This window comes from Scleropages formosus, chromosome 11, assembly GCF_900964775.1.
Source record: "Scleropages formosus chromosome 11, fSclFor1.1, whole genome shotgun sequence".
Taxonomy (NCBI): domain Eukaryota; kingdom Metazoa; phylum Chordata; class Actinopteri; order Osteoglossiformes; family Osteoglossidae; genus Scleropages; species Scleropages formosus.
This window is the reverse complement of record NC_041816.1, coordinates 27,063,092-27,087,025: the sequence shown is the minus strand read 5'-3', so window position 1 is coordinate 27,087,025 and position 23,934 is coordinate 27,063,092. Positions and strand designations below refer to the sequence as shown.

The 23,934-nt window shown below is 44.2% G+C and overlaps 2 protein-coding genes across 2 annotated transcripts; one reads left to right on the top strand and one right to left on the bottom strand.

Moving 5' to 3' along the window:
• Window positions 1–3,683: 3,683 nt before the first annotated feature.
• LOC114911842 (mitochondrial inner membrane protein OXA1L-like) lies at window positions 3,684–10,535 on the top strand. Its single transcript, XM_029255995.1, has 10 exons — window positions 3,684–3,806; window positions 4,251–4,373; window positions 5,083–5,380; window positions 7,838–7,981; window positions 8,317–8,402; window positions 8,608–8,772; window positions 9,138–9,242; window positions 9,345–9,507; window positions 9,954–10,034; window positions 10,214–10,535. Exons 1-10 carry the CDS (start codon window positions 3,696–3,698, stop codon window positions 10,351–10,353), a joined length of 1,416 nt encoding a protein of 471 aa, XP_029111828.1. The 5' UTR covers window positions 3,684–3,695; the 3' UTR covers window positions 10,354–10,535.
• Window positions 10,536–10,553: 18 nt separating this feature from the next.
• LOC108930623 (Y+L amino acid transporter 2-like) lies at window positions 10,554–23,911 on the bottom strand. Its single transcript, XM_018745974.2, has 10 exons — window positions 23,773–23,911; window positions 20,031–20,657; window positions 15,384–15,509; window positions 14,585–14,729; window positions 12,710–12,833; window positions 12,480–12,583; window positions 12,090–12,186; window positions 11,646–11,795; window positions 11,322–11,505; window positions 10,554–11,143 (listed from the first exon to the last, which is right to left on the bottom strand). Exons 2-10 carry the CDS (start codon window positions 20,530–20,532, stop codon window positions 11,067–11,069), a joined length of 1,509 nt encoding a protein of 502 aa, XP_018601490.1. The 5' UTR covers window positions 20,533–20,657; window positions 23,773–23,911; the 3' UTR covers window positions 10,554–11,066.
• Between the last annotated feature and the right edge of the window lie 23 nt (window positions 23,912–23,934).

Genomic DNA, 23,934 nt, shown 5'->3' with positions numbered 1-23,934 from the left:
TAATAAACACTGGACACCACAGTTCCGTCTTCATGTCCGCGATCCGCATCCACAGCTGCGCTCCTTACCGTGTATTACTCCAACAGGCTGTCATACATGTTTCAGTTCTCAGAAAGAAAAAAAAAAAAAAAACACAAACTGTTTCAAAGTAAGGGGGCGCGGTGGGTTGGACCGCAGTCCTGCTCTCCGGTGGGTCTGGGGTTCGAGTCCCGCTTGGGGTGCCTTGAAACGGACTGGCGTCCCGTCCTGGTTGTGTCCCCTTCCCCCTCACGCCCTGGGTGGCCGGGTAGGCTCCGGTTCCCCGCGACCCCGTATGGGACAAGCGGTTCAGAACTGTGTGTGTGTGTGTTTCGAAGTAAAAAATCTGTTAAGCGGTATACAGTTATTGATGACAATATTAAGCGAATATCAATATATATGAGTGTAATTATTGAAGTTATACAGCCTACACAGGTGTGCATTATTTACACAGAGAAACATACCTCTTCATGTCACTCGGTGTTCCGCGTTTCCATAAGTTTTACTTTCTCTTTTAAATTGTTCATGAGCAAACCAGTTTAAAATACTGATAAGCAGAAAAGCGAGCAGCTGTGAAATCATAACTTGAAATATTGCCAAATATAAGTGAAATATGACAGAAGGCTGAAAAGTAACGAGCTTTGACTTTGAGTGTGACTCTGCAATTCCTATAATAAATATTGATGTATTGAAAGATAATTCTGCGGGACTTTGGGGGAAAAACTGTGTTACGCGAAACATGGGGAGCCGGGACGGCTGGACTCAAGTGCAGCGTCGTTCGTCCGGAGACGAGGGCCAAGTTCTCGGTGTCGGGGACAGACGAAGGGTCGGTCGAGCGGCGAACAGGACAGGAACGGGGATCCGTGGACGTGGTCGGGAAACGAAGCGAAGAGTCAAAAACCGGAGGACGTGAACTGAGCGCTTGTGAATGAAGAGTCACGAGGAAGGACAGTTGTCCCTCCCTGACGAGATTCCGCAAGGGTCTGGGAGCTGCGGAGCGTCTTTTAAAGGGTAGGAGTAGGGAGTTAGTCAGGTGCTGGACCGGAGTCAGGTGCTGTCGGTTGAGTTGTGGGCGTGGACGGGACAGTTACGACTGTGAGACAAAGAGACAACAAAGGAAAGTTGATCATTGACTTTATTGCTGAATCCGATGAGCAGTTAGTTGGGATTATGATTTATTCATTGTAGAAAAGACCATTTGTCAATGATGAGGACACGGATCTACAGTGAGGAGCGGCAGCAGAACCCAGAGCTCATGTCTCCTCCTGGAGCTGGAAGAGAAAGAACTTAAGTCTTGACCTCCTCCTGTGTTTCCTGTCCAAGAAGGTGTCTCCAGGGGGTCCACATCTCACCTCTTTGTCTTCACATGGACTTGCACTCTTTTTATTTACAACTGGGAAAGAAAGTTTATTGAGTTCCATTTTCCAGCAGTCATTGTCACTGTTTGTACTTTTGCCAGAATGAGGACTTTTCTTTAATGTCTTATTGTGTTAATAAACTGTGTTTATGTCACTCTGGGATGTGTGAGTGTGTTGACTGAGTAAAGCGTTTTGCTGGACTCCTGGTAATTCAGAAGTCCAGCAAAATTTTTTTTTTTTTTTTTTTCAGAGCACAATGGATCACCAGCCCATCAAAGGTGTCTGGCTCCACACACTGTCCAACTCAACAGGAATACATTTCTCCATTCATCATTTCCGATCTTTATTCAATAAATAAATTAATCCTGAAAACTGCCATGCCAATAATAAAACAAAAATCAATAAGACCAGCTAACATAAAAACCACATGACAGAACTTTAAAACACTAAAAACATACCCCAAGGCTTAAAACCATACATAAGAAATAATTAAAAGGAACTTACCTGGTAACATTCACTGCTTAAGAGAGGTGGCCCCTAGCCTGTTCCAAGGGTGTTACCATACACCTTACCTACTGTTCTTGGGTGATTCCCTTTTCGCAATACGTCTCCCCTATTGTTGTTTTAGTGGAGTAGGTGAATGATAAAGTACATATGCAGAATTAAAAAACAACATGCACCCACACAACAAACTAATCTACACTAAATGTGATAAAATAAATAAATAACAGAAGTCCAGCAAAACACTTGTTTTTACACACACACACACACACACACACACACACACACCTCAGTGCTGGAGCCACGGGCAGTGAGGGAAGCATGTGCTCTATATTTAACTTTCCCAGGATTGAACCACAGACCTTATGGACAGGAGACATGCTCCCTGAGCATAACATCCACAGGATCTGCCCTTTTCTCACAGCAGAGTCTGCCCAAGTACTTGACCAAGCCATGGTGACATCCCATCTGGATACTGCAACTCTCTCCTGGTTGGCCTCCCAGCTACTGCCATCAAACCTCTACAGCCGATATAGAACGCTGCTGCTGCTGCTGCTGCTGCTGCTGCACGAGATGAGTTTGACTTGCCGAAGCGTTCCCATGTATCTCCTCTACTTGTATCTCTGATCTCTGCACTGGTTTCCTACAGCTGTCCGGATCAAATTTAAGACCCTGGTTATTGTTAACAAATGCATCAATAGAACTGCTCCCAGATATCTACAAGACTTGATCAATTGCTACACCCCAACCAGACTGCTACGCTCTCTTCCGCATATGTTCACTTGGTGGTGCCAAGTACAAAAGGTCCAAAAACAAACACACAAAGGTTCTCGGTTCTGGCTCCGATGTGATGGAATGACCCCCCTCATTAAAAACTGTTGAATCGCTGTCCACAGTTAAAAAGCATCTTAAAACTCACTCCTTCTGGACTCACTTCACCCATGATCTTTTAAGTTCACGTAATGTGGAAATGTCTATGCTCTATAGCATTGAGATCACATCTATTACACAACAGATACATCTTCACACAGCTACTATGTAACGCAAATGTCTATACAGTATATTTAAATATATATATAGTATTACTAGGAAGGTGATTAGGAATTGTCAACATTTGGAGAAAGTTTTATACAGTGGTGTTCAAAAGAAAGGTAGACTGTTCTTTGGAGGTTTTACGGAAACACAGCACTAGAACACTTTGAGCACACAAAAAAAGTTTAAGAGCAACAGCTTATGTCACAATCTCACTTCTTGCTGCAAAACCTTTTCTGCTCCCGCGCGCAAAAACCTACACTTACACTAACTGCAGCTTATAACAATTCCAGCTTCAATTAAGAATTAACCAATGACAATTAAGCAACCTTTGTCAACTTACACCCTATAGGCTGGCAGGAACCTTTCTTTTACAAAGCCCTCAATGATTTGCTCTTGGTGCAAAAGACCAAACGCAACTTTACTTGTGTGATAAACATTTTTTTCGTGGTGGAAAATAACTAACTGTACTTAGAATTATGCGTCTGGAACTAAGTGTTTCTTCCTGATAATGTAATGAACACATTCACTGACCCTAAATTGATATAGTAAGAATACCGTCCTGAATAAACGGGTAAATTATCCTAAGTTTGTACGTAAAAAGTGACTTTAAAAGTCCCACTGCTGTAAATCGCCTTGGACGAAGGCGTGAGATAAACACAGACGAACTGTAGTACAAATGACACAAAATTAAATGAATTACGAAACGAGAGCGCGGCGAAGTTTGACTCTCCACCCGATCCGTACCCTACGGTCTTTCACAGCTCCGCCCTCCTTCGACCCAAGATGGCGGCGCTGAGAGGCTGGTGCTCTGCGGGCTCGCTGGCCAAATGTCTGCTGAGAAAGGCGGAGAGAAGCGTCTCTAGTGCGCAGCGACTTTCGGACACCCGCAGACTGGTGCGTGTTACTTGCTGTGTCTCGATTTCGGGAACGAGGATAGTTCTTTGTTCTCCTTTCCACAGGCAACTTTCCGCGTGAGTCTTGTGTGTCGTGACATTCAACATTGATTGGCTGGTTTGTCCGCCGGTGGTTGTGTTCGCGTCAGTTGCTCCTTTTCACACGTCATTTACCGTTGTACGGTACGGTCTGCTTTACCGCAGTAGTCGAGGCTTAGTGCCCTGGTCAGTTGTACGACCACAGAGTAGTAAGAAACAGTCAGATTACGGTACCGGACAACAACAGCTCTAACTACTGCGCCATCTACTGGCCATTGTGCGCACGGCAGGATTCATGTTTATTTTGCACCCTAGTTTCAGTGGAACAGTATGGTTGTATTCTAACATATAATCTTGTTTAAAATGATCTCTCTTTGTTACCTTGAGTCATGTGCTTTTGTTTCAGAGGTGGCTGCTGTGTCCTGCCGGAGTAAATCGGGGTTTCGTCACATGTCCGTCGCCTGGACGACACCCCCACGGGCAGCTGTGGGTGGTCAGTGTCGTGTCAGTGAGACACAGCAGCTCGCAGGTGTGTTGGGGAAGGAGGGAAATAATTGTTGTCATCATAGTCCAATACATCAGCAGATTCTTAGTATTAACTAACTATTGATTATTATTATTATTATTATTATTATTATCATCAGTCTGCTATGGACCAGAAAAAGTCATAGGTTCAAATCTGCTCACTGAAACTTCCCTCATAACAGCTGTGAATTGTAAACCGTGCTTCAGAGTTAATATCCAGCTATAATAAATATTCAGCCAAAACAAAAGTTCTCCCAAGTAATTTTTGGTTAATTTTGGAAGTTAAATTATTATTTAAATTAGTATTTTTATTTGACACCATTGTCCACAGTGACTATTGCCTGAGTGTCATGTGTCCTATTCATGTATTATTATTTTTATTCAAGTGTTTAACTGATACTTCCCCTCCAGAATGAGTTTCAACTTTCGATTTGTACACTAAGTAGTTAGTTATTTACCTGTTTATACAACTGGGTAATTTTTACTGCATCAGTTCTGGGTAAGTGAACAAATTATGGGTACCGCAGCAGGACTGGGGACTTTGCAGGGTTGTGTCTCTCACTGCTGCGCCACCCTGTAGACATCCTGGGAAAAGTGTGACTGGATCGTTAATTTGTTTAGGGATTGTTTCTAATTGTACCTGTAGCACAGCGGAGATTTAATAACTGTAAAACTGCACAATAGTTTTTTTTTTTTTTTTTTTTGTACTTCAGGTCACAGTTGAACCTGTACCCACAGCAGCCACAACGCTGGACACACCCTCCCCCATAGCTGACTCCAGCGCCTCTCCGAACCTGCTGCCTGACACAGCCCCCATCATCACGCAGCCGGTTCTAGAGCAGGCGGCGGACACAGCGCCCACGGCCCTGGACGTGCTGCAGGGAGGGGGTCCGGAGCTGAGCCTCGCAGAGCTGGGCTTGGGGAGCTACACTCCCGTGGGGCTAATTCAGAACATCCTCGAGTTCCTGCACGTGGACATCGGTTTGCCCTGGTGGGGGGCTATCGTGGCTGGTGAGATGTGGTGGAGGAGGGCCATGGCAGAAGTGCATGCGTGCGTGCGTGTGTGTGTGTGTCAGGTAATGCACACTGACACTGAGTGCCTCTCGCCCTCAGAGAAGTACTATATGAACTCTTAGCTCTGACTGGCATTGTTTACTTTTCCATTAATTCCCAGCAATACAAACATGTACATTTATTCATTTTGCCCACACTTACTTAAAGCAGTGAAAGTATTGAGTAACCTGCAGTTTACTTCCCCATTTATACAGCGGGGTAATTTTACTGTACCAATTTAGGGTACCTTGATCTGGGGGGGGTATGGTGGTGCAGCGGGTTTGGCCTGTCCCTGTTCTCTGGTGGGTCTGGGATTCAAGTCCCGCTTGGGGTGCCTTGCGACAGATTGCCGTCCCCTCTCCCTCCAGCCTTACGCCCTCTGCTGCCGGGTTAGGCTCCAGCTTGCTGTGACCCCGCTTGGGGAAAGCAGTTTCAGTCAGTGTGTGTGCACCTTGATCTAGGGTACAACAGCAGTTGGTGAGATTTGAACCAGTGACCTTCACATCAGATGGTAGCAGCTCTAACTGTTATCAGTTTCCCACATAAACTGTAAGAAAGAAGGAAATGCCAGAGAAACAGAAGAGACAGATAAAACTGGAACAAATTTCTTACAAGGGAAAAGAAACAGAGATTACACTAAAACTTGGAAAGAAGAACCCAGCTGAGTTACTGGAGGTCAACATAATATCGATATAACATTTGACATCACTGCGATCACACTGATTTTACTTGTCCTTTCTGATACTTCAGTAAGTGCTTGTCCAGGTCTGGGTTCGTGGTGGTGTGGAGCCCATTCTGGAGGCACAGGGCGCAAGGCCAGTTTGGGTACATACTGGACTGGAATTTACTTAATTTACCTTTCTGAAAGTGAAATTCTCCAAGTAAAAAAAAAAAAAAAATCAGTCAATCAGTATTCTTCATCTCTCATCCTGTCGTTGTCATGGCAACAAAGTGACACATCTGTAAATAATAATACGAAAACTGATTACACAGGTGCTCGTTGAAAAATCTGCACGGGTCCTTCTAGGCTGTCTATGTTAATGAACAGTTCTAGAAGAGATGTCAACAAGGCTGAGAGCAGGAATTGCAAAAGGAGCACTTTGTCTCACTAACATTTTAAATCATGGTTACCAACAGTGTAAACTGGGCCCTTGCAGTGCTGGAGATGCCTGAGTCTTAGCTGAGTCCTGGAAGAAGGTCTGAAGTTGAGTAAAGATAGCAGCATCGAGAGAGTCTTCAAGGTTCTTTATTCTTGGTGGAGTCATGTTGGGGTTGAGCTCTTGGGGGAATGCACACACAGCTCACAGTTTTGACAGCGTTGTATTATGTGTGTCTCACTGGAGAAGGTACCCAAACGTGTTTGTGATCGAAGACCTAAATACATGTACCATCATTTAGCAAACGCTCTTCTCCAATGAGGGGGGTGCGGTGGCGCAGTGGGTTGGACTGGGTCCTGCTCTCTGGGGGGTCTGGGGTTCAAGTCCCGCTTGGGGTGCCTTGCGATGGACTGGCATCTCGTCCTGGGTGTGTCCCCTCCCCCTCCAGCCTTATGCCCTGTGTTGCCGGGTAGGCTCCAGCTCCCCGCGACCCCGTATGGGACAAGCGGTTCAGACAGTGTGTGTCTTCTCCAAAGTGACTCAGTTCAGGATGACCCAAGGTCTTGCAGAGAGAAATGACCATTAACGGTCAAAAAAGACCCCTGTGGGTATCCTAAGGGGTCACTGGTGGTGAAATATTGAATTCTCTGCATTTCTGGCCTGCAAAAAAAAAGAAATTGCATTTCTCCATGGCCCAGTAAAAAGTGAGGTAAAGTGCATTGAAACCAGTAGCCATTTAAGAGTTGTGTAGAATGAAGCTACATATCACAGTGGGATTAAATTTATTCTTCTTTTACAGTATGTTAGTCCTTAGTGTTTGTATAATGGTGGAGAAGAGCAATGGGGGGCGTGGTGGTGCAGTGGGTTGGACCAGGTCCTGCTCTCTGGTGGGTCTGGGGTTTGAGTCCCGCTTGGGGTGCCTTGCGACGGACTGGCATCCCGTCCTGGGTGTGTCCCCTCCCCCTCCAGCCTTACGCCTCCCCGCGACCCTGTGTGGGACAAGCAGTTCAGGCATTCTGTGTGTGTGTGTGTGTGTGTGTGTGTGTGTGTGTGTGGAGAAGAGCGCACAATATTAGCATAAAATACATTATGGATTTTTCCATCTTTAATGCTTTGGCGATTTCAGTTCCACAGCTGCTCTCAGGACACCTGTTGTAGATCCGCTGTTAGGGCTCATTGGAATGTGGATAAAATGGGTTCTGCTGCTTTACTGGCCCCAGAGTTCATACAGGAAATGCTGTGCTACTTATCGCAGTGTATGTAATAGCAGCAGAAAACCCACTTTACACCCTCGTGGTCTCCCTGCTCCCGTCCACAGGTACGATTCTGGCCAGGTGTGCCGTGTTCCCGGTGATCGTGAAGGGCCAGAGAGAGGCGGCGAAGCTCAACAATGTCCTTCCTGAGATGACCAAGCTGAGCAACCGCATGAACGAGGCCAAGATGAGCGGGAACAAATTTGAGTGTTAGTCCCCTGCCTTCATATTTTTTGGGGCCTCCAAGTGCAACCTCCGGCCTATTTACTGCTGGAATTTTTTTTATTTTTTAGAAAATGTAAAAATAACCACACTTTCTGTCAGTTTTTCCTCTGAGCAATATTTGACTCGCTCTCTTTGAAATTGAATAGCACTGATCGCTATGATCATACCAGTGTTTTGATCTGGCCTATATATTAGTATATTTATTACTCATAGTTTGATTTTAAAAGAATCTTAAATCCTTTGCTTGTTTAAACTTCTCACCTGTATTCCCTCTCGTGAACCTTTTGTCATGTGGTGGTTTTATTGCTGTCCCCCTCAGTCTCCAAGTCCTACTCAGAAATGATGCTCTTCCAGAAGAAGCACGATGTGAATCCTCTCCGCGGGTTTCTCGTCCCCTTGGTGCAGGTCTGCTTCTTCTCCATTAAATTTTTCTTTACCCAGAGTCACATCTGCTCCTCCTGTTTCTGTGCCCATCACTTACCATGTACTGCTATATGATTGATAAACATGTGCAAATGTAATATAAAACAGAAATATTATGAAATATTAGCACTCTTGCTGTTTCTGTATGGAATGCACAGCTGTAACTTTCACTGCTTCTGTCTTCCAGGCCCCTGTCTTCATCTCCTTCTTCATCGCCCTCAGGAAGATGGCTTACCTCCCAGTTCCCAGCATGCAAAGCGGCGGGATATGGTGGTTTCCGGACCTCACTGCAGCTGATCCTTTTTATATCCTGCCGCTGGCTGTGACAGGGACCATGTTCGCCATTCTCGAGGTGCAGCCTCCCCTACACACCACTGCAGTGTTTTCCTCTATCCTCTCAGAACTGTCCCGTTTCATTCCCTTCTTTCTGCTCCACTTCTTGGTGCTTGTCTGAGTTGGCGTTGTTTTCCACTAGCTCTTTAACGCGTGAACATATCTCTATTGGTTTGTGGCTGTAAATTTGATCAGTTTTAATGCAAAGAGAACACAGTGAAAATAACAAAGTTCCTTGTGAATGATAATTAATCACAGCAGAAACTAGGATTATTTTACCCCTCATATTTTGCTGAGCAAATAAAGGACAATAAGTATAATTACATATAGTAGAGGCTACCCGTGTTTCGAGGTATTAACATATCCTCTCTTCCTGTCTTTTAGCTTGGGGCCGAGTCAGGAGTGGACAACCCCAACCTGCGGGCAATGAAGACAGTGTTCAGGATCATGCCCTTCATCATCCTGCCCCTCACCATTAACTTCCCTACGGTCAGAAAGCGATTTGGAGTTCCTGGTCTGTTTTGAACGTTGGTTCTTTGTTGGTTGTGTACGATTCATTGCTGACCTCAAGTCCTGTCTCTCTCCCTGCAGGCAGTGTTTACCTATTGGTTGACCTCTAACCTCTTCTCGCTGGGCCAGGTGGCCTTGCTAAGGCACCCTGCAGTCCGTAGGAAGCTGAATATCCCTGAGCGCATTAAGCACCCCTCTTCTGCCCTGCCAAAGAACGAAGGCTTCATCAAGAGCATTAAGACTGGTACGTTCCCCTTGGTGACCAGTGGAGATCTGAAGATGGGTTCACAGGGGCCGATGAAGGAAATGGGGGGGGGGGGGGGGGGGGGAGCAGGTTTCAAAGTGGGGTGGGCAGAATTGAAGGAACTGTTGTTTCTGTGTAGCTGTTAACTCTTCAGTGCAGAAACAGTTGGTAGTGTAGTAGTGCTACTGCATGTGGACCCAAAGGTTGCAAGTTCGAATCCCACCTTCAACTGTAGTACCCTAGATCAAGGTACTTACCCTAAAGCTCTAGCTATATGAATGGGTCAGTAGCTGTAAGTAGCTTAATATTTTTAGTCGTTTTGGAGAAAAGAGTCCGATAGATAAAGTAAGCATGAGGTGACCTCACACTGTCACACTGGTCATCACTTCCTTCACATGCTAATGGTCTCTGTCCTTCCTCTCTGTGCCCCTCCATGTTAATATTAGGCTGGAAAAATGCTCAGCTGGCCCAGCAGCTCGAGGAGAGAGAAAATCGAATAAAGAACCATCTGGACCTTGCAGCCAAAGGTACGAGAGAGCCACTTGAGGTTTTTTTTTTTTTTTTTTTTTAAAAACTCCATTTGGTTGCGTTGGTGCACATGTGACTCTTTCTATTCCATACCTGTCTTCCTGTTGTCATGGTGTATGTTTAGGTGGTTGTATGTCTAAGTACTTTAATTCCATTTGATTTCACTGCTCTTTCCTAGGTCCCTTGAGACAGACCTTCACCCACAATCCCTTGCAGCAGATGGCAGCATCCAGCACAACAGTAAAAGCAGCCAGTCCCAAGTCACGGTTAGAGACCACAGGCAGCAAGAAGAAGCCATGGGAGGAAACGATTGGATAAACGGAAAGGAGTGAGAATCTGGGTGATCAAGCTGTATATATAGTTTTAGATGAAGGGATCAGGAGTAACCTGATCTGTGCTGCTTCTCTGGATGTTTCACTCCCGATGGAGGGAGTTTATGTGTGACCTCCTGTTTGGGTTGGGGTGCAGATGTATGATTAATGTAATCTCTATTAAACAACATCCTGTTTGGAATTTTTGTCTCCCTTTCCGTGTTTGAATTTTATTCCCCACATCCCCAAACCTTTAATTTCCTTTGACAACATCCTTCTGTGCCATTCGAACTGTTATACTCCTCAGATCCGGAACTCTTCAGCCAATCACGGCTTAGCCGGGGTTGAGTTGTGCGAGAGCAGTGTGTTTTAATAACTATGTATACAAAGAAGACATATTTTTACCCATACGGAATTAACATTCTCTCCACTGCTACTTGACAGATTAGACCTAGATGTATGTTTTTGACTTTATATATAAATAACCAACTTATTTTCATCACTAGCGGATTGTCAATGTGGCGATGCTTCTCTGAAAGGACATCCCCCATTGCTGCGCTCAGGAGTCATCCTGTCTTTATGGTCATGTGATGATCAGATTGGCTCCAGTGTCAGTCTTGATGCTGCATTACGCTTAAGTCTGTCTTTCTGCAGATGAGTGGGATTGTTCCTCCTGTCAGCATCTGGTTAATGTCGATCAAAGGTCTCTGTTTCACAGCGTTATTGGTGTTTGTCGTCAACGTCCATCTCCGTCAATACGGAATAGCAGACCTTCTGAACAAGCAGAGCTGAAGAGGCTGAACATGCCAATGTGAAATGTGGGAGGGGAAAAAAGGATAAATTATGTTAATCATTTATAAAAAAAAAAAAAAAAAAAATTATATAAGTTGAACAGCATGATGCAGTTACGTTGTAAAGCAGGTTGCTGTGTTCAATATTGGTAACATTATTGTTTGGGTGCGGTAAAAATCTCACCGATGGCTTTGCGAAGCCACAGGGGCCTCCGCTGGGCAGGTGTATTGCAGCACAAAAAGTAAACGGGCACTCCCGAAAGGGCAATGGCGATGCCAATCAGGGAGTTAATGGTGTCACTGTAGAGTGGCACCACCACCAGGAACACGGTTAAGAGACAGAAGACCACTGGGAAGAAGATGCTAAGCTGGAAAAGATTGAGACGCGTTAGTGTTCCGAGAGAGAAACCTTGGCTGAAATTCCACAGTGCTGTTGGAGATCATTCAGTTGCCTGCTACTGAAGCTGAAATGCTTGCAAAGAGTAAATTTAAATCCACAGTGTTCTACCTTCAGCGGGCGGGTTCGATCAGGCTCTTTCCAGCGCAAGTAAAGTTGACCCAGGATGGACAACCCCACGAAGAACCAGTAGCTGAAGCTGTAGTAATTAATGAGTTTGAAGATGTCCTCCACACACAGGTAAATCAAAGCCATGGCCCCCTAGCCAAAAACAATGTAGGATTAATAATATTATTTATTAATATTAATAATGTCCACATTAGAGCCATATGGCTTAATAACACCACATTACGTGATTCGTTCACTCAGGAACACACTACATGCATGAACAATGACACACATCTGGCTAGCAGAGCCTTCACCAAAAACATGGTTATACCACCGCCTTTACAGTAGAGCGGTTCTGTCAGTATACAGGTTCACTTTCCCAGGCACGCACACAAACACGCACACACATAATGGCAATGCATGAGGTAGACTGAGGTGAGGACTAACGTTGAAGAGCAAGGCGGGAATGGGGGTGAAGCGGTGGACGTGGATCATGCACAGAGAGTCGGGGAGATGGCCCTCCCTGGAGCCCACGAAGAACAACCTGTTGGGGTTGGAGCAACAACATCGTGACCACCAGACATGCAATTAGTGGAGGTGCAGTCTGTGGACCAGTCCAGTCAATGGTGCAACTGTTTGATACGAATTAAGGGAACAGAGGGTCTATAATGGAGATCTACAGAGGCTTGCTTCAATACTGGGGGCAACCAATCCCTTCTTCCTAAGCTCATGATTTCAGTGACCCTCCGACTGTCCACCATGCTCTTGATGACATTATTATGAAGATGATGATGAAGAGGAAGAGCAAAGAAAATTTGGGTGTATCTAGATTCCCACCGTGAGGCAGCCAGGATGGACGCATTGAGTCCTCCAAAGCAGGAGAGGGCGACAGCGAGCGGGATGGTCCAGTTCAATACCCCAAACACCTGATCTGCAAAAGTCTGCCACACACGGCACGGACACCATGTGAGCATTCAAGCGCTGAGATCAAAAGCGCATTCCACAAAAGACAAGTACCTAAAACATGTATCTGTAAGAATGGAGAGTAATGAGGATATTCATCTTACCACGGCCACAGCGTCGCTGTCCAGAATGGCAGGGATGTCGAGAACTGTGTAATAAGCCACGTTGGTCAGGATGTAGATCACGGTCACTATTGGCATGGAAATGGCAATGGCCAGGGGCAGGTTCCTGCAGATCACACACACAACACACAGCACACAGCACACACACCAGAGGGTAATGGATACACCGTATGTCAGCACTTAGAGCAGGGTTGAGCAGTACCAGTCCTTGAGAGCCACGGGGTGTGTTGGCTCATGTTCAACATCCGTGCTTCACGGCTTTATTTAATTAATTTTACAGTAACAACACCCAGAACTTGAAGGGCAAGGAGGCCTCCAATTAATGGAAGTTATTCTGTGAACCATACAGAGCTCCAGCAGCCATGAGGACCTGCTGTGAGTCCTGACCCAGAAGCTGCTAGAGGGTCGAGTTCATCTTGAAAAAGAAGTTCATGTGGAACATGCCGGAACCCAAAATGCTTTTGATCACATGACCCACAGCCAAAGTCAGCGGTGTTTCAATTTTTTGAGATACACAAATGTAACCAGTTTCTGTATTTTCAGTTTTGATTTCCAAATTGATTTATAACCTAAATTACATTTTTTTTTATTTTCAGTCCTTCCGAATTAGTTTTAATGTTAATGTTGCTGACAATGAATACTTATTTTAGTTTTTTACTTATTTCAGCTGTTTCCAAGATTTTTACAGAACATGATCTGTAAATAAATCAAGGTACATCTGGATTATTAAAATTTTGCAGATTGTGACATGTAAAACTGACACCAGTGTTACAAACAAAATGAGCTATGAACAAAATTAATGTCCAGCTGTGCTCCTAAGTTGAGGAATGAGTGTTTAATCACTCATTTATAGTTGCACATTTCTCCGTTGTAAAATAAACTTTTGTTAACCACTTATCCATCAGGGTTGCAGCACCTATCCCAGAATCATTGGGCATGACTTGGCGGCATATTACAGGGTACCCCTTACACACACACACACATACACATTTTCAGAACCGCTTGTCCCATACGGGGTTGCAGGGAACCGGAGCCTACCTGGTAACACAGGGTGTAAGGCCGGAGGGGGAGGGGACACACCCAGGACAGGACGCCAGTCCATCGCAAGGCACCCCAAGCAGGACTCGAACCCCAGACCCACTGGAGAGCAGGACTGTGGTCCAACCCACTGCGCCACCGCACCCCAAATACCCCTTACATAAATTTTATAAAATAATATCTAATATTTCTCCATCCAGTTTCAATAACTACTTTGACCTGATTGGGGTCACAGCGAACCGGAGCCTATCTTGGAAGCATTGGGTGTAAGGCTGAGTGTGGGAGCACCTTGGATTGGACACCAGTCCATTGCACAGTCACTCATTAAGGGCAGTTTAGATTCACCAATCAACCTGAACTGCATGTCTTTGGACTGTGGGAGGAAACCAGAGCACCTGGAGGAAACCAACATGGACAAGGGGCAAATCCGCAAACACCCCACGAACTGAGAGGGGATCGAACCCCGCTCTCTTACAACACCCTGGCGCTGTGAGTAATAATGTTATAGTATATAACGTTATTTATAATATGTATAAAATGAGATATAAAAAATATCTGAGTGTGAGCATAATATGATGCTTGCAAACAATAGAAGATTTCCCAAGAAAAGAGATGCGCACGTCACTTGCGTCTGAATGTAAACTGCCAAAGCTCTCAGCTCTTTTTGCTCCACCCGCTGTCACACCCTCTACTTGGATCTGTTCATTTAATTCCACTTGGACACAGGGACACAGTCCCCTTGGCTCCTCCTCGAACCCTTGACCTCCTTCCATTGATCCCCAGTTCCCCCAATGCTCAGAGCACAGTGTCATCACACACCTCTCGGGGTTCTTGATCTCTTCTGTGACAAAATTCAAGGTGTCCCAGCCTGAGTAGGAGAAGAGAGCAGAGTAGAGGGCCAGAGCCACATCGCCGGGGTCCCGCGACGAGCCCTCAAACATGCCCTCGAAATTCTGCGTCTGACCTGAAACATGAGGCACAGGGGAGACGCCGAGAAAATAAGTGACTTTTAGAAACATTAAGACACAGTGTTGACCGAGAGTATGTGAACCCTTTGTGTACCTTAGTTTTACCACGAAATGAGTATTTAATGGGATACAGTCTTTCTCATGTGTGACGTAATAGTTGTGCAATGATCAATTCTATGTGTTTCTTTAGAGGAAATCGAGTGTGTAGTAGTAACACAAAAGCAGTGCAGGTGTAAAAATAAGTGAAGCCCAAGTTGAACAGGTTAAACCAAGAATCAGGGGTGTGAATAATAGTCATTTATTCATTTTATACCTTTAAGATTTAGATTTTATAAGTTTAATATTTTATTCAAGAATAATGACCATTCCTATGGGCTTCACATACTTTCAAGAAGCACTGTATTATTCACATGAACTGTTTTCATTCCAATAATAAAAAAGAAAAATATATTTATTACCTATCATAAAGCACAATTAGTTTTTCCTTTTATCATTTTCTGTTTTGTCCCAGGTGGGTGGGTGATTGTCATAAGAAGACCTGTAAGACTTATTTCCACAGTGTCTCTGCCACTTAGGGTGTGTGTGTGTGTGGCAGTAAGCAGCTCCGTGGATCTGACCGTGACCGTCTGACCGTGGCGACCGGACCGTACCTTGGAAGATCCTGACGAGCCCAGCAATGATGACTGCAATGAGGGCAATGACCTTCGCGTAGGTGAAGAAGTCCTGGACGCGTGTCCCCCACTTCACATAGGCGCAGTTCACAAAGGTCAGCAGGCCTGCAGTGGACATGGTGCCGCGTCAGTGTACAGGGAGGTGTACATGTGTACAAACTGTGTCATGCATGGCACTGACACGTGTGGGACTGCCTTCTCCTGGCAGCACATTCCAGTGACTTTCCCTACCACACACACACACACACACACACTCACTCACTCACTCACTCAATTTTCTCAAACAGTAAGACCTTGCAGTTAAAGAGTTAGACTTCAGACAAAAAAGTTTCAGGTACATAGAACACAGCTCCTGGTATTATACCTTTGGGTGGGTATTTAACCCGTATTTTTAGTAAAATACATATCACTCAGTTTTTTAGCTGTGCACTTTTTCTCAGTTTTATAACTAGATAATTTACTAAAAAAACTAAATTAGTACTACTGCTGTTTATTGTTCAGGTTTTTTTAGCTTTACACATTTTCTGAGTTGTATAGCTAGATATTTTATGAGTAAAAAAACCCTAAAAAGTTAAAAGGCGCACCGCTGTTTATTAAAGTTGCAGACCCTTTTTATAGGTGGATAATTTTCCAACAGTTTTACTAAACAAGTAATCGTACCACTGAATATTATCCAGTTGTTTTCCTTTCTGCACCTTTTCCCAGTTTTATAGCGAAACAGAGGTACATTATCATGTCTTCTACTCCTTCTTCTAGGTTTCACACCCAACGTCCATCACAGTTTCTCAGTTTAAATCAGGTCTCCTACACAAAATAGCACAGCACTACCTCCTTGCCTTATTATGACCCCCTGTTCAGTGAAGAGGCCACTGTGGTCAAACCCCCCCTGCAGTCCTCGGAAGGGTAAATAATCCAGACACCCCTGGATCCCACTCACATGGTGGGGATCGGCGCCGTTTGTGTGTGTGTGTGTGTGTGGGTGTTTGTCTGAGCACTGAAGTGTGTTAGTGTAGAGCGCAGACAGCACATACAGCAGTACGTACGGTAAGTTATAAAGTGTCATCTAGCACTTACTGTATAACTCTGTGCACTGCACTGTACGACTGAGAGCAGTTACCGTGTGTCACATACATTATTATCCTGCATGTGGTTCACAGTGTTGTGTGGAGTAAAGTACAGTGGACTGTGGGAATCTTGAGGAAGTAGGTCTGCTGACGGCAGCATTTCTGCCTGCTGTTTTTGTGAGACGGACAGAGCCGAGAGGAGCAGAAACAGAGCGAGTGAGTGGAGTAAAGGGAGAAAGTTTACTCAGTTCTGGCCGGTACCCTACAAAGTGGGTACGGTATTTACTGCACACTAACTGGGAAAGGCACAATTGCAAAGACCGTGTCCTCAAGAACACTTCCGCTGATGTCAGGAGCCATTAATACCAGCTGTCACTGTTCCACTGAGCCTTACCGCGGTAATTGCACCGCTGCCCTTTCAAACCATGCAGGCAGTAATCGCAAGGTGATCAGAGGCTCTTCCTAAAGCTCATTGACATGGCAACTTCATGCATTACAAAAAAGGTTTTACAGACGCCGGGGTTCAGCACAGGCAATAAATACTGGAGGGAAAAAGGTATGAAGGAGATGAGTTTAGTGTAACTCCTCGATTTGACCAGGAAAACACACACCTGCTCTCCTGACAACCGTGTGGAACAAAGATGGGATGATGTGCAGTCAAGTGATGTGTGGTATTATGTACCGTACACCATGCTGTATGGTATGATCTACTTGTGCTTTATGAGCGTTACAGTACAACGCAGTACATATGTGTGTATATTATGATATGCTGAATAATATTGTAAAATTAAGGAGATCCTCTATCTCCTTAACATAAATGCGTTTTCCGCAGAACTGTTTCGCCATTTTATGCTCGGGGAATCTAAACAACGCTTCAAATTCAGAACGCTCCAATACAAGTTATTACAGGAATCATAAAATATAATCATATTTCCCAAGCTGTTAAATTCCAGCAATGACTCCCGGTATGATTTGGAAGAGACATTAAAATGATATTGCTCACTCTCCGGGATCTAAAGGGTTCATGGCATAATTACAGACGCAGAATGATGCCTTCGATCATAAAATGTAGGCTTTTCTGTAATTCTTAGTATAAATAATGTCCTTAATCTGTAGAATAATCCATAAAACAGTATTAGGGATTCCCTTGAGGGTATTCAAATTATACCTATTAACAGTACATTAATTAGTACATTAATCTGTTAATCTGTGAAATAGTACACATATATATGTATGTAATAGATATGTAATATAGACATTATATGTATATGGATAAATTGATCTTCCCCAGGATGACACATTTGCCCTCATTTTCCGTACTGCCAGATCCACTGAACTGCTGACCAGACAGTGGGTTTATGAAGAACCACCTGACTGCACCAGAAAGTGCTTACAAAACACTGACATTGTTCCCTAAATGCGTAGTGTTCGCGTCCGCAGGAGGGTGGGCTGTGGGTTGCCTTCACTTTTTCCCTTTTCAACAGGATTAGCAGTTACCCCTCCTCCACAACCTGCTCCATGTTTCTCTCTGGCTTTCCCTAAGCCTTTGTTACACTCTCTTAGTCAAACTGCTGGAAAGAACGCTATAATAAATTTATTTATTTAGCAGACACTTTTCTCGAAAGGGTCTTCCAATGGATACTATGTGGTGTTATCCACCCACACACCTTATTCACCAAGGTCACTTACACAGCTAGATACACTACTTACACTGGGGAACACACCCTCTCTGTCACTCATATACCATAGGGAAACCTGAACAGCATGTCTTTAGTCTGGGGGAGGAAACCAGAGCACTTGCAGAAAATCCACACAGGCATTAGCAGAACATACAAGTGCCAGACAGACTGAGTAGGGATTGAACCCACATCCTCTCACACCACCCAGGCACTGTGAAACAGCAGCACTGCTCACTGTGCCATCATGCCACCCAAACTATCTTAAATATGTGGCTTAGTAAATGATGTGCAATACAACGTGACGTTGTACGTACTATGATTAAAGTGTATGGAACAATATGCCATTCTGAGTGATTCTGCAATGACACAATATTCTCTGTGTTATTGATTCGCTGGATATTTGATGTCCAAATAACACTAAGGAAGCAATCTTTACCCTTGAAGACATCTGGCGTCACTAAGGCCCACACACCCATTTACAAGCCGTACACCTAACCTTATCTCCTTGCTGCTTTTACCAGTATTTGTTCACACACATAGAGAAGTACATTAACTGTGACTCCTGGAAAGCAATCAAGCGAAAATCTGTATAAAACACCGTGAAATTCTGGTTTGGACGGTGAGTCGAGTTCCACACCTCGCCTACAGGGGGCACTATAAAAACTGACAGAGGGTTTAAAAGTACAGTACTGGGAACCTTTTCTGTTCGTCCTACTGTTTGTGTTGTTTCCTGCTAAAAATCCCATTCAGGGCTTTCATTAATGATAAATGCAAAGGTCGAAGTTTTAATTCCACAGTGGACTTTATCTCACTGCTATCAGCACTCCATGTTCCTCAGTGCGCAGTTAATCAGTGCACGCGAGAAATCTTGCTGAGAAGTCCATATTCTTCGTTCTGCATCCCCGGCACTCTGATGACGTCTGCAAGTTCTCTTTTTCCCTCTCTCTCTCTGCCACAGGACGAGCACGTGCCCCAGGGTCTAGAATCTGGACGCGATATCTCTGCCCTCCTTATTCTTTGCCTTCGCCCTTTCACACTGTTCTCCACCTCAGTTAACTGCTTATTCTACAGTGGGAAAATCAAGTATGACAGTTTTCTTGTTTTTTGACCAACAAACCCAACCAGGTGAGAAACTCATCAAAGAAAAAATATAATTTAGTAAGTAATAACAGTGCACTCATCCGTCGTTATTTCGTTTCCCGAAATGTGGTATTTTACTGGTCCGGTCTGTGATTAATACCACTCAGTCAGTCTGGATGTTTATGTATTTGTGACGTCGGGTCCAGACCTACAGCATATGGTAAAGCACAGCTGAGACAGCATTTGAAAACTACACCAAGTGGCGGTGTGAGAAAGACTGAGACGCACTGCATTGTGGGAACTGTGTACCCACTCTCTCAGTTCAGGTCTAGCACTCTACAGTCTACCTTGCAAACTCACCTGTTTATGTTTGCATTCTCTGTTTTGCACCATTATGCTTTAATTTTCTGCTTATTCAATTTAAATGTGACTTAGAGCCTTTGTCTTCGTTACACCAGTTGACACGCACTATCATGGTAAGTTTACCTTATTAATTTATGCTATTATTTATTTATTTTACATATACTGTTGTTTTAAAATGTTATTTGATCTATTTTAATTTGTTCTACTGCTTACAATATTAGACATCATTTAGAGTGATTTTTGGGTGAATTTGGGATGTACTTGGAACAAACATTAGAAATAAAGCAATAAGTAATTTCATTATTTCAATATCATTGTCTTTTTTTCTCTGTTTTCAGGTCAAATTAGGACCAGATTATGGTGAATAAGTGTACAGTATCAGTCAGTCTACTTAAAGTGCAAGAGTCCCGTCGTTACTCTTATCTGCACCCCTTACTCACAGATGCATGCGGCAGCCAGCAGACGGTTGGCAATGTAGGGTGCAATGCAGGTGGGGAAGATGGGCTGCACCATGTAGTTGGAGAAGGTGATGGCGATGACGGCCTGACTGGTGGGCTCAATTATCAGTAGAGAAGTCCACAGCCGGATGAAGGCCAGGAAGCCGCCGAATGCCTCCAGGATGTAGGCGTAGCTGGCGCCCGACTTGGTGATTGTGGTGCCGAGCTCGGCGTAGCAGAGAGCCCCGAACACGGAGAACACGCCCCCAATGGCCCACACCACCAGCGACAGTCCGTAGGATGCACTGTACATGAGGACACCCTTCGGGGACACAAATATGCCGGAGCCGATCATGTTGCCCACGATTAGGCACACTCCATTGAGGAGGGAGATCTCCTTCTTCAGCTTCATGGATTCCTCGGAGCCACCAGCCTTCAGTGCCACTGCACCATTAGTTCCCTGCGAAGCAGGATCTTGGCTAGGAGTGGAGGTGTAGGATGCCATTGGGCCTGCTTCTGTGTCTCTGTGTATGTTTCAGTGTAATCTGACGATGCGTCTGTGAGTTTAGAAAGATGTGTTTCACGCAAACTAATCTCCACGGTTCTACAGTCCAGGGGTCATGGCGACATCTTGTGAGAAAGAAAGACACTTCTCATTAGTGAGATGATTGACAGAATTCACTGAACATTTCCGAGTGCATTTTTACAGGTTATGAGAAATTCTGCATTTCACTGGTCAAATATTCATATTTACATTTTGTCCTTTCAAAGGGATATCAGGTAGCATAGTTGTTAGCGCTAATGCCTTTAAATCCAAACGTTTCAGCTTCACATCCCACCTAGTGCTGTAGCATCCTTGAGCAAAGTACCCAAATAGCTCCAGTAAAATTGCCCAGCTGTATAAATGGGGTAAAAAAACAACAAGCAGCTTAATGCTGTAAGTCACTTTGAAGAAAAAGGTGAATAAATGAAGAAATTTACAACAAGAAATTATCTCTGTGCCACTGTGTGGGCAAATGTATCACCCATCCTTCCAAGAGTACAATATGTGAAAAAATAATTTGAATTTAGTAAAAAGATGCACAATAATAGCTTTGAGTCTATGCGTGTATGTACAATGAGGTATAATGTTGCTCGTGTAACGCTCACAGAACAGCTCTCTCACACACAAACACATTTTATCTGCCCTGCTCGGTTTGCGTGAGGCACAGGTGAGCTATGAATTAAACTCTTTCACTGGCACATAGTGCACACACAAATGAATGATTTGTCCTCACTTTTTATTAATGGCTGTTTAAGGTCCATTAGCAAAGAGCCCATTAAATGAGTAAACAGACAGTGTACATACAGTATGCAGAGAGATGGAATAAGAACGGAAAGGTGAGGAAGGGGCAAATTAGGCAAACTGGGGCAAATTTCTTAAAGTGTCACTTTTCAGATTTGTAGTGTGTAACGCTGGGGCACATTCAGAAAACCTGTTACGAGACAAATAGGGGACAAAATGGTTATAGACACTAACTCTAAGTGTCACAGAGTTAGTGATCCAGTTCTGAGGGCATCCCGCTCTAGTGCCCTACAGAGTAAAGAATTTTTACAAGAACTATCCCATAACATGCTTAGAATAAAGGCTTCAGATTTGATGAGGATGATGACTCAAGTCATATTCACCTGGTTGCTCAATGCCAGTGGATGCATAAATTTGGTCATTTAGTCTATTCCCGGTTTATTCTTCAGCCTAAGTGTGATGATGCAGACACACGTTTTCCTCTATTTGTCACACACACAGTAAGAATGCTTAGCACTACACTGTTGCATGTGAAGTGGTCATTTATTCTGCTGACACTAGAGTGGGTGACCCACGTGTCACAAAATTGCTTAATGTGGTCACATGCTTGTGCCTTCTATGCCACTTCCATATGAGTTTAGCGATTCTGAATTTTTAATAACCTTCCTCTGGATCAGGAACGATGAAAAACACCTGTCTGTGCCTGACTGAAAGGGATAGTTCTAGAAACAAGTTATCTCCACAGGAGGTGGTCTCCGTTAACACAGCGCAGCATAAAGCACTAAGACAGGAATACTGTGAGAATGAGTAGAAGTACTTGAGTAAAACACAGTAAAGCCACTGAAACAGAATGGCATCAAATTTCTGATGTGGGAAAAGCAGATACTTTTCTGAAGAAGCAATGTAGTTATTATTCAACATAACTATTTAGCTGTCACCTTTGTCCAAGGCAATATACTACACTAGGCATATATAAAAACTTCCTATAATCATTCACCCATTTATAGAGCAGAGCAGTGTAATGCGCACACACACACACACACACACACACACACAAACACCCACAGGCTCTAAAGACAATTTAAATTGCCCAATTCACCTGAAGCACATGTCTTTGGACTGTGGGAGGGAACCGCACAATTACAAGGAGAAGATGCAAATTGTGCAGGAACTGAGCTTGTCCTCAACCCACATTTGACCTGATGGCCTGAGAACTGCGAGGCATCAGATGGACTCACTGTACCTCCTGGCTGTGCTGCCAAATGACCATGAGAACATCACAGAGAGCAGAGTTTTCAGAAAATGCTCATAAGGGATCCAGTGCTGAAAGGAGCTACTCTGTCATCCAGTGACACTTGTGGCTCTATAGATGTGTGTGGGTCTATTTTAACAGCGGCTGAAATGATCAATGCCGACTGACAGCAAGTGAAAACTGACACCCCACCAACTAAGATGACTGATCAGAAACCAGAAAATAAACAGCACATACAGAGAGACCTTCTGCTGCCTTTCCTCAAATTTAGGGAAGACAGGGAGGGGAAAAGCAGAAGTAGAACTCAAACAGACAGGCGTGTGAAGATGCAGGAAGCAAGAGAATGCTGGAAGAATACACAATTGAACATGTGAAGACACACAATGAGAAAAAAAACAGCAGACACACACACACACACACACACACACACACACAAAACCATATGAGGTTGAAAAAGGGCACTTGGGAGGCTCTTGGGATCCAAGGTTCAAAGAAAAAAGATAAGTTCTCTAGATGATACCATGGAAAGCTGATGGGACCAGTTCGAGCCATTGAACCTGTTCTACTTTCTAAAAGACCAAATAACAGAAAAAGTTCTTATTTTTATTTTGAATTAAAAAAATGCATAAAGCCATTGATGTATCTTGCTGTTATTCATGACACTGTATTCACTGACTACTTCTCCAAAGTGACTTACAGTCTCAGCCTTGTTTACCAAACTCCTTGCTGTTTCTAAAAAAGCAGCTAAGGGTTAGTACCTTAATGAAGGGCACTACAGCAGCAGGTGGGATTCGAACCCACGTTTACACCCCCAGCTACCCCCCCACCTCAATTTCATTTAATTTTCAAAAAGAAAAGATGGCACTGGGTTTCCTTTTCGCTGAAAGGAAGTGTGACTAACACACACAATAAGGAAGAAAACATTGTGATTGAGCTGATCTTGACTTGACGAAATGCGGTATTACGCCGCGGTAAAACAGTGTAAAGCCCTGCCTGTGAATACGTTCGAATAAACGGTGACAATTGAATATAAAATGCTCCTAGTTTTACACACAGTATTTAAATTTACATAACTTACATGCACTCCCAAAAATGTTACCTTCACTGAACACCCGACAAAATGACTAATAATAACACAAACTCATCATGGTTTTTGCTTAATACTCCGCTCCTGTAGTATTTACTTAAATAAAGGAAGGACGAGTTACCTTTGAGAAGTTCCACAGGACTGACTTCTTATAGGTGTTCTTATTGATCCCTCACCGTTTCATCGCTGTGTGTGTGTGTGTGTGTGCCGTGAAGTAGTGTGTGTCTCGGGGCAAGGCTCGTGTTTCCGCGCTCGAGGCGCTGCGCTGCGCTGCAATGCGCTC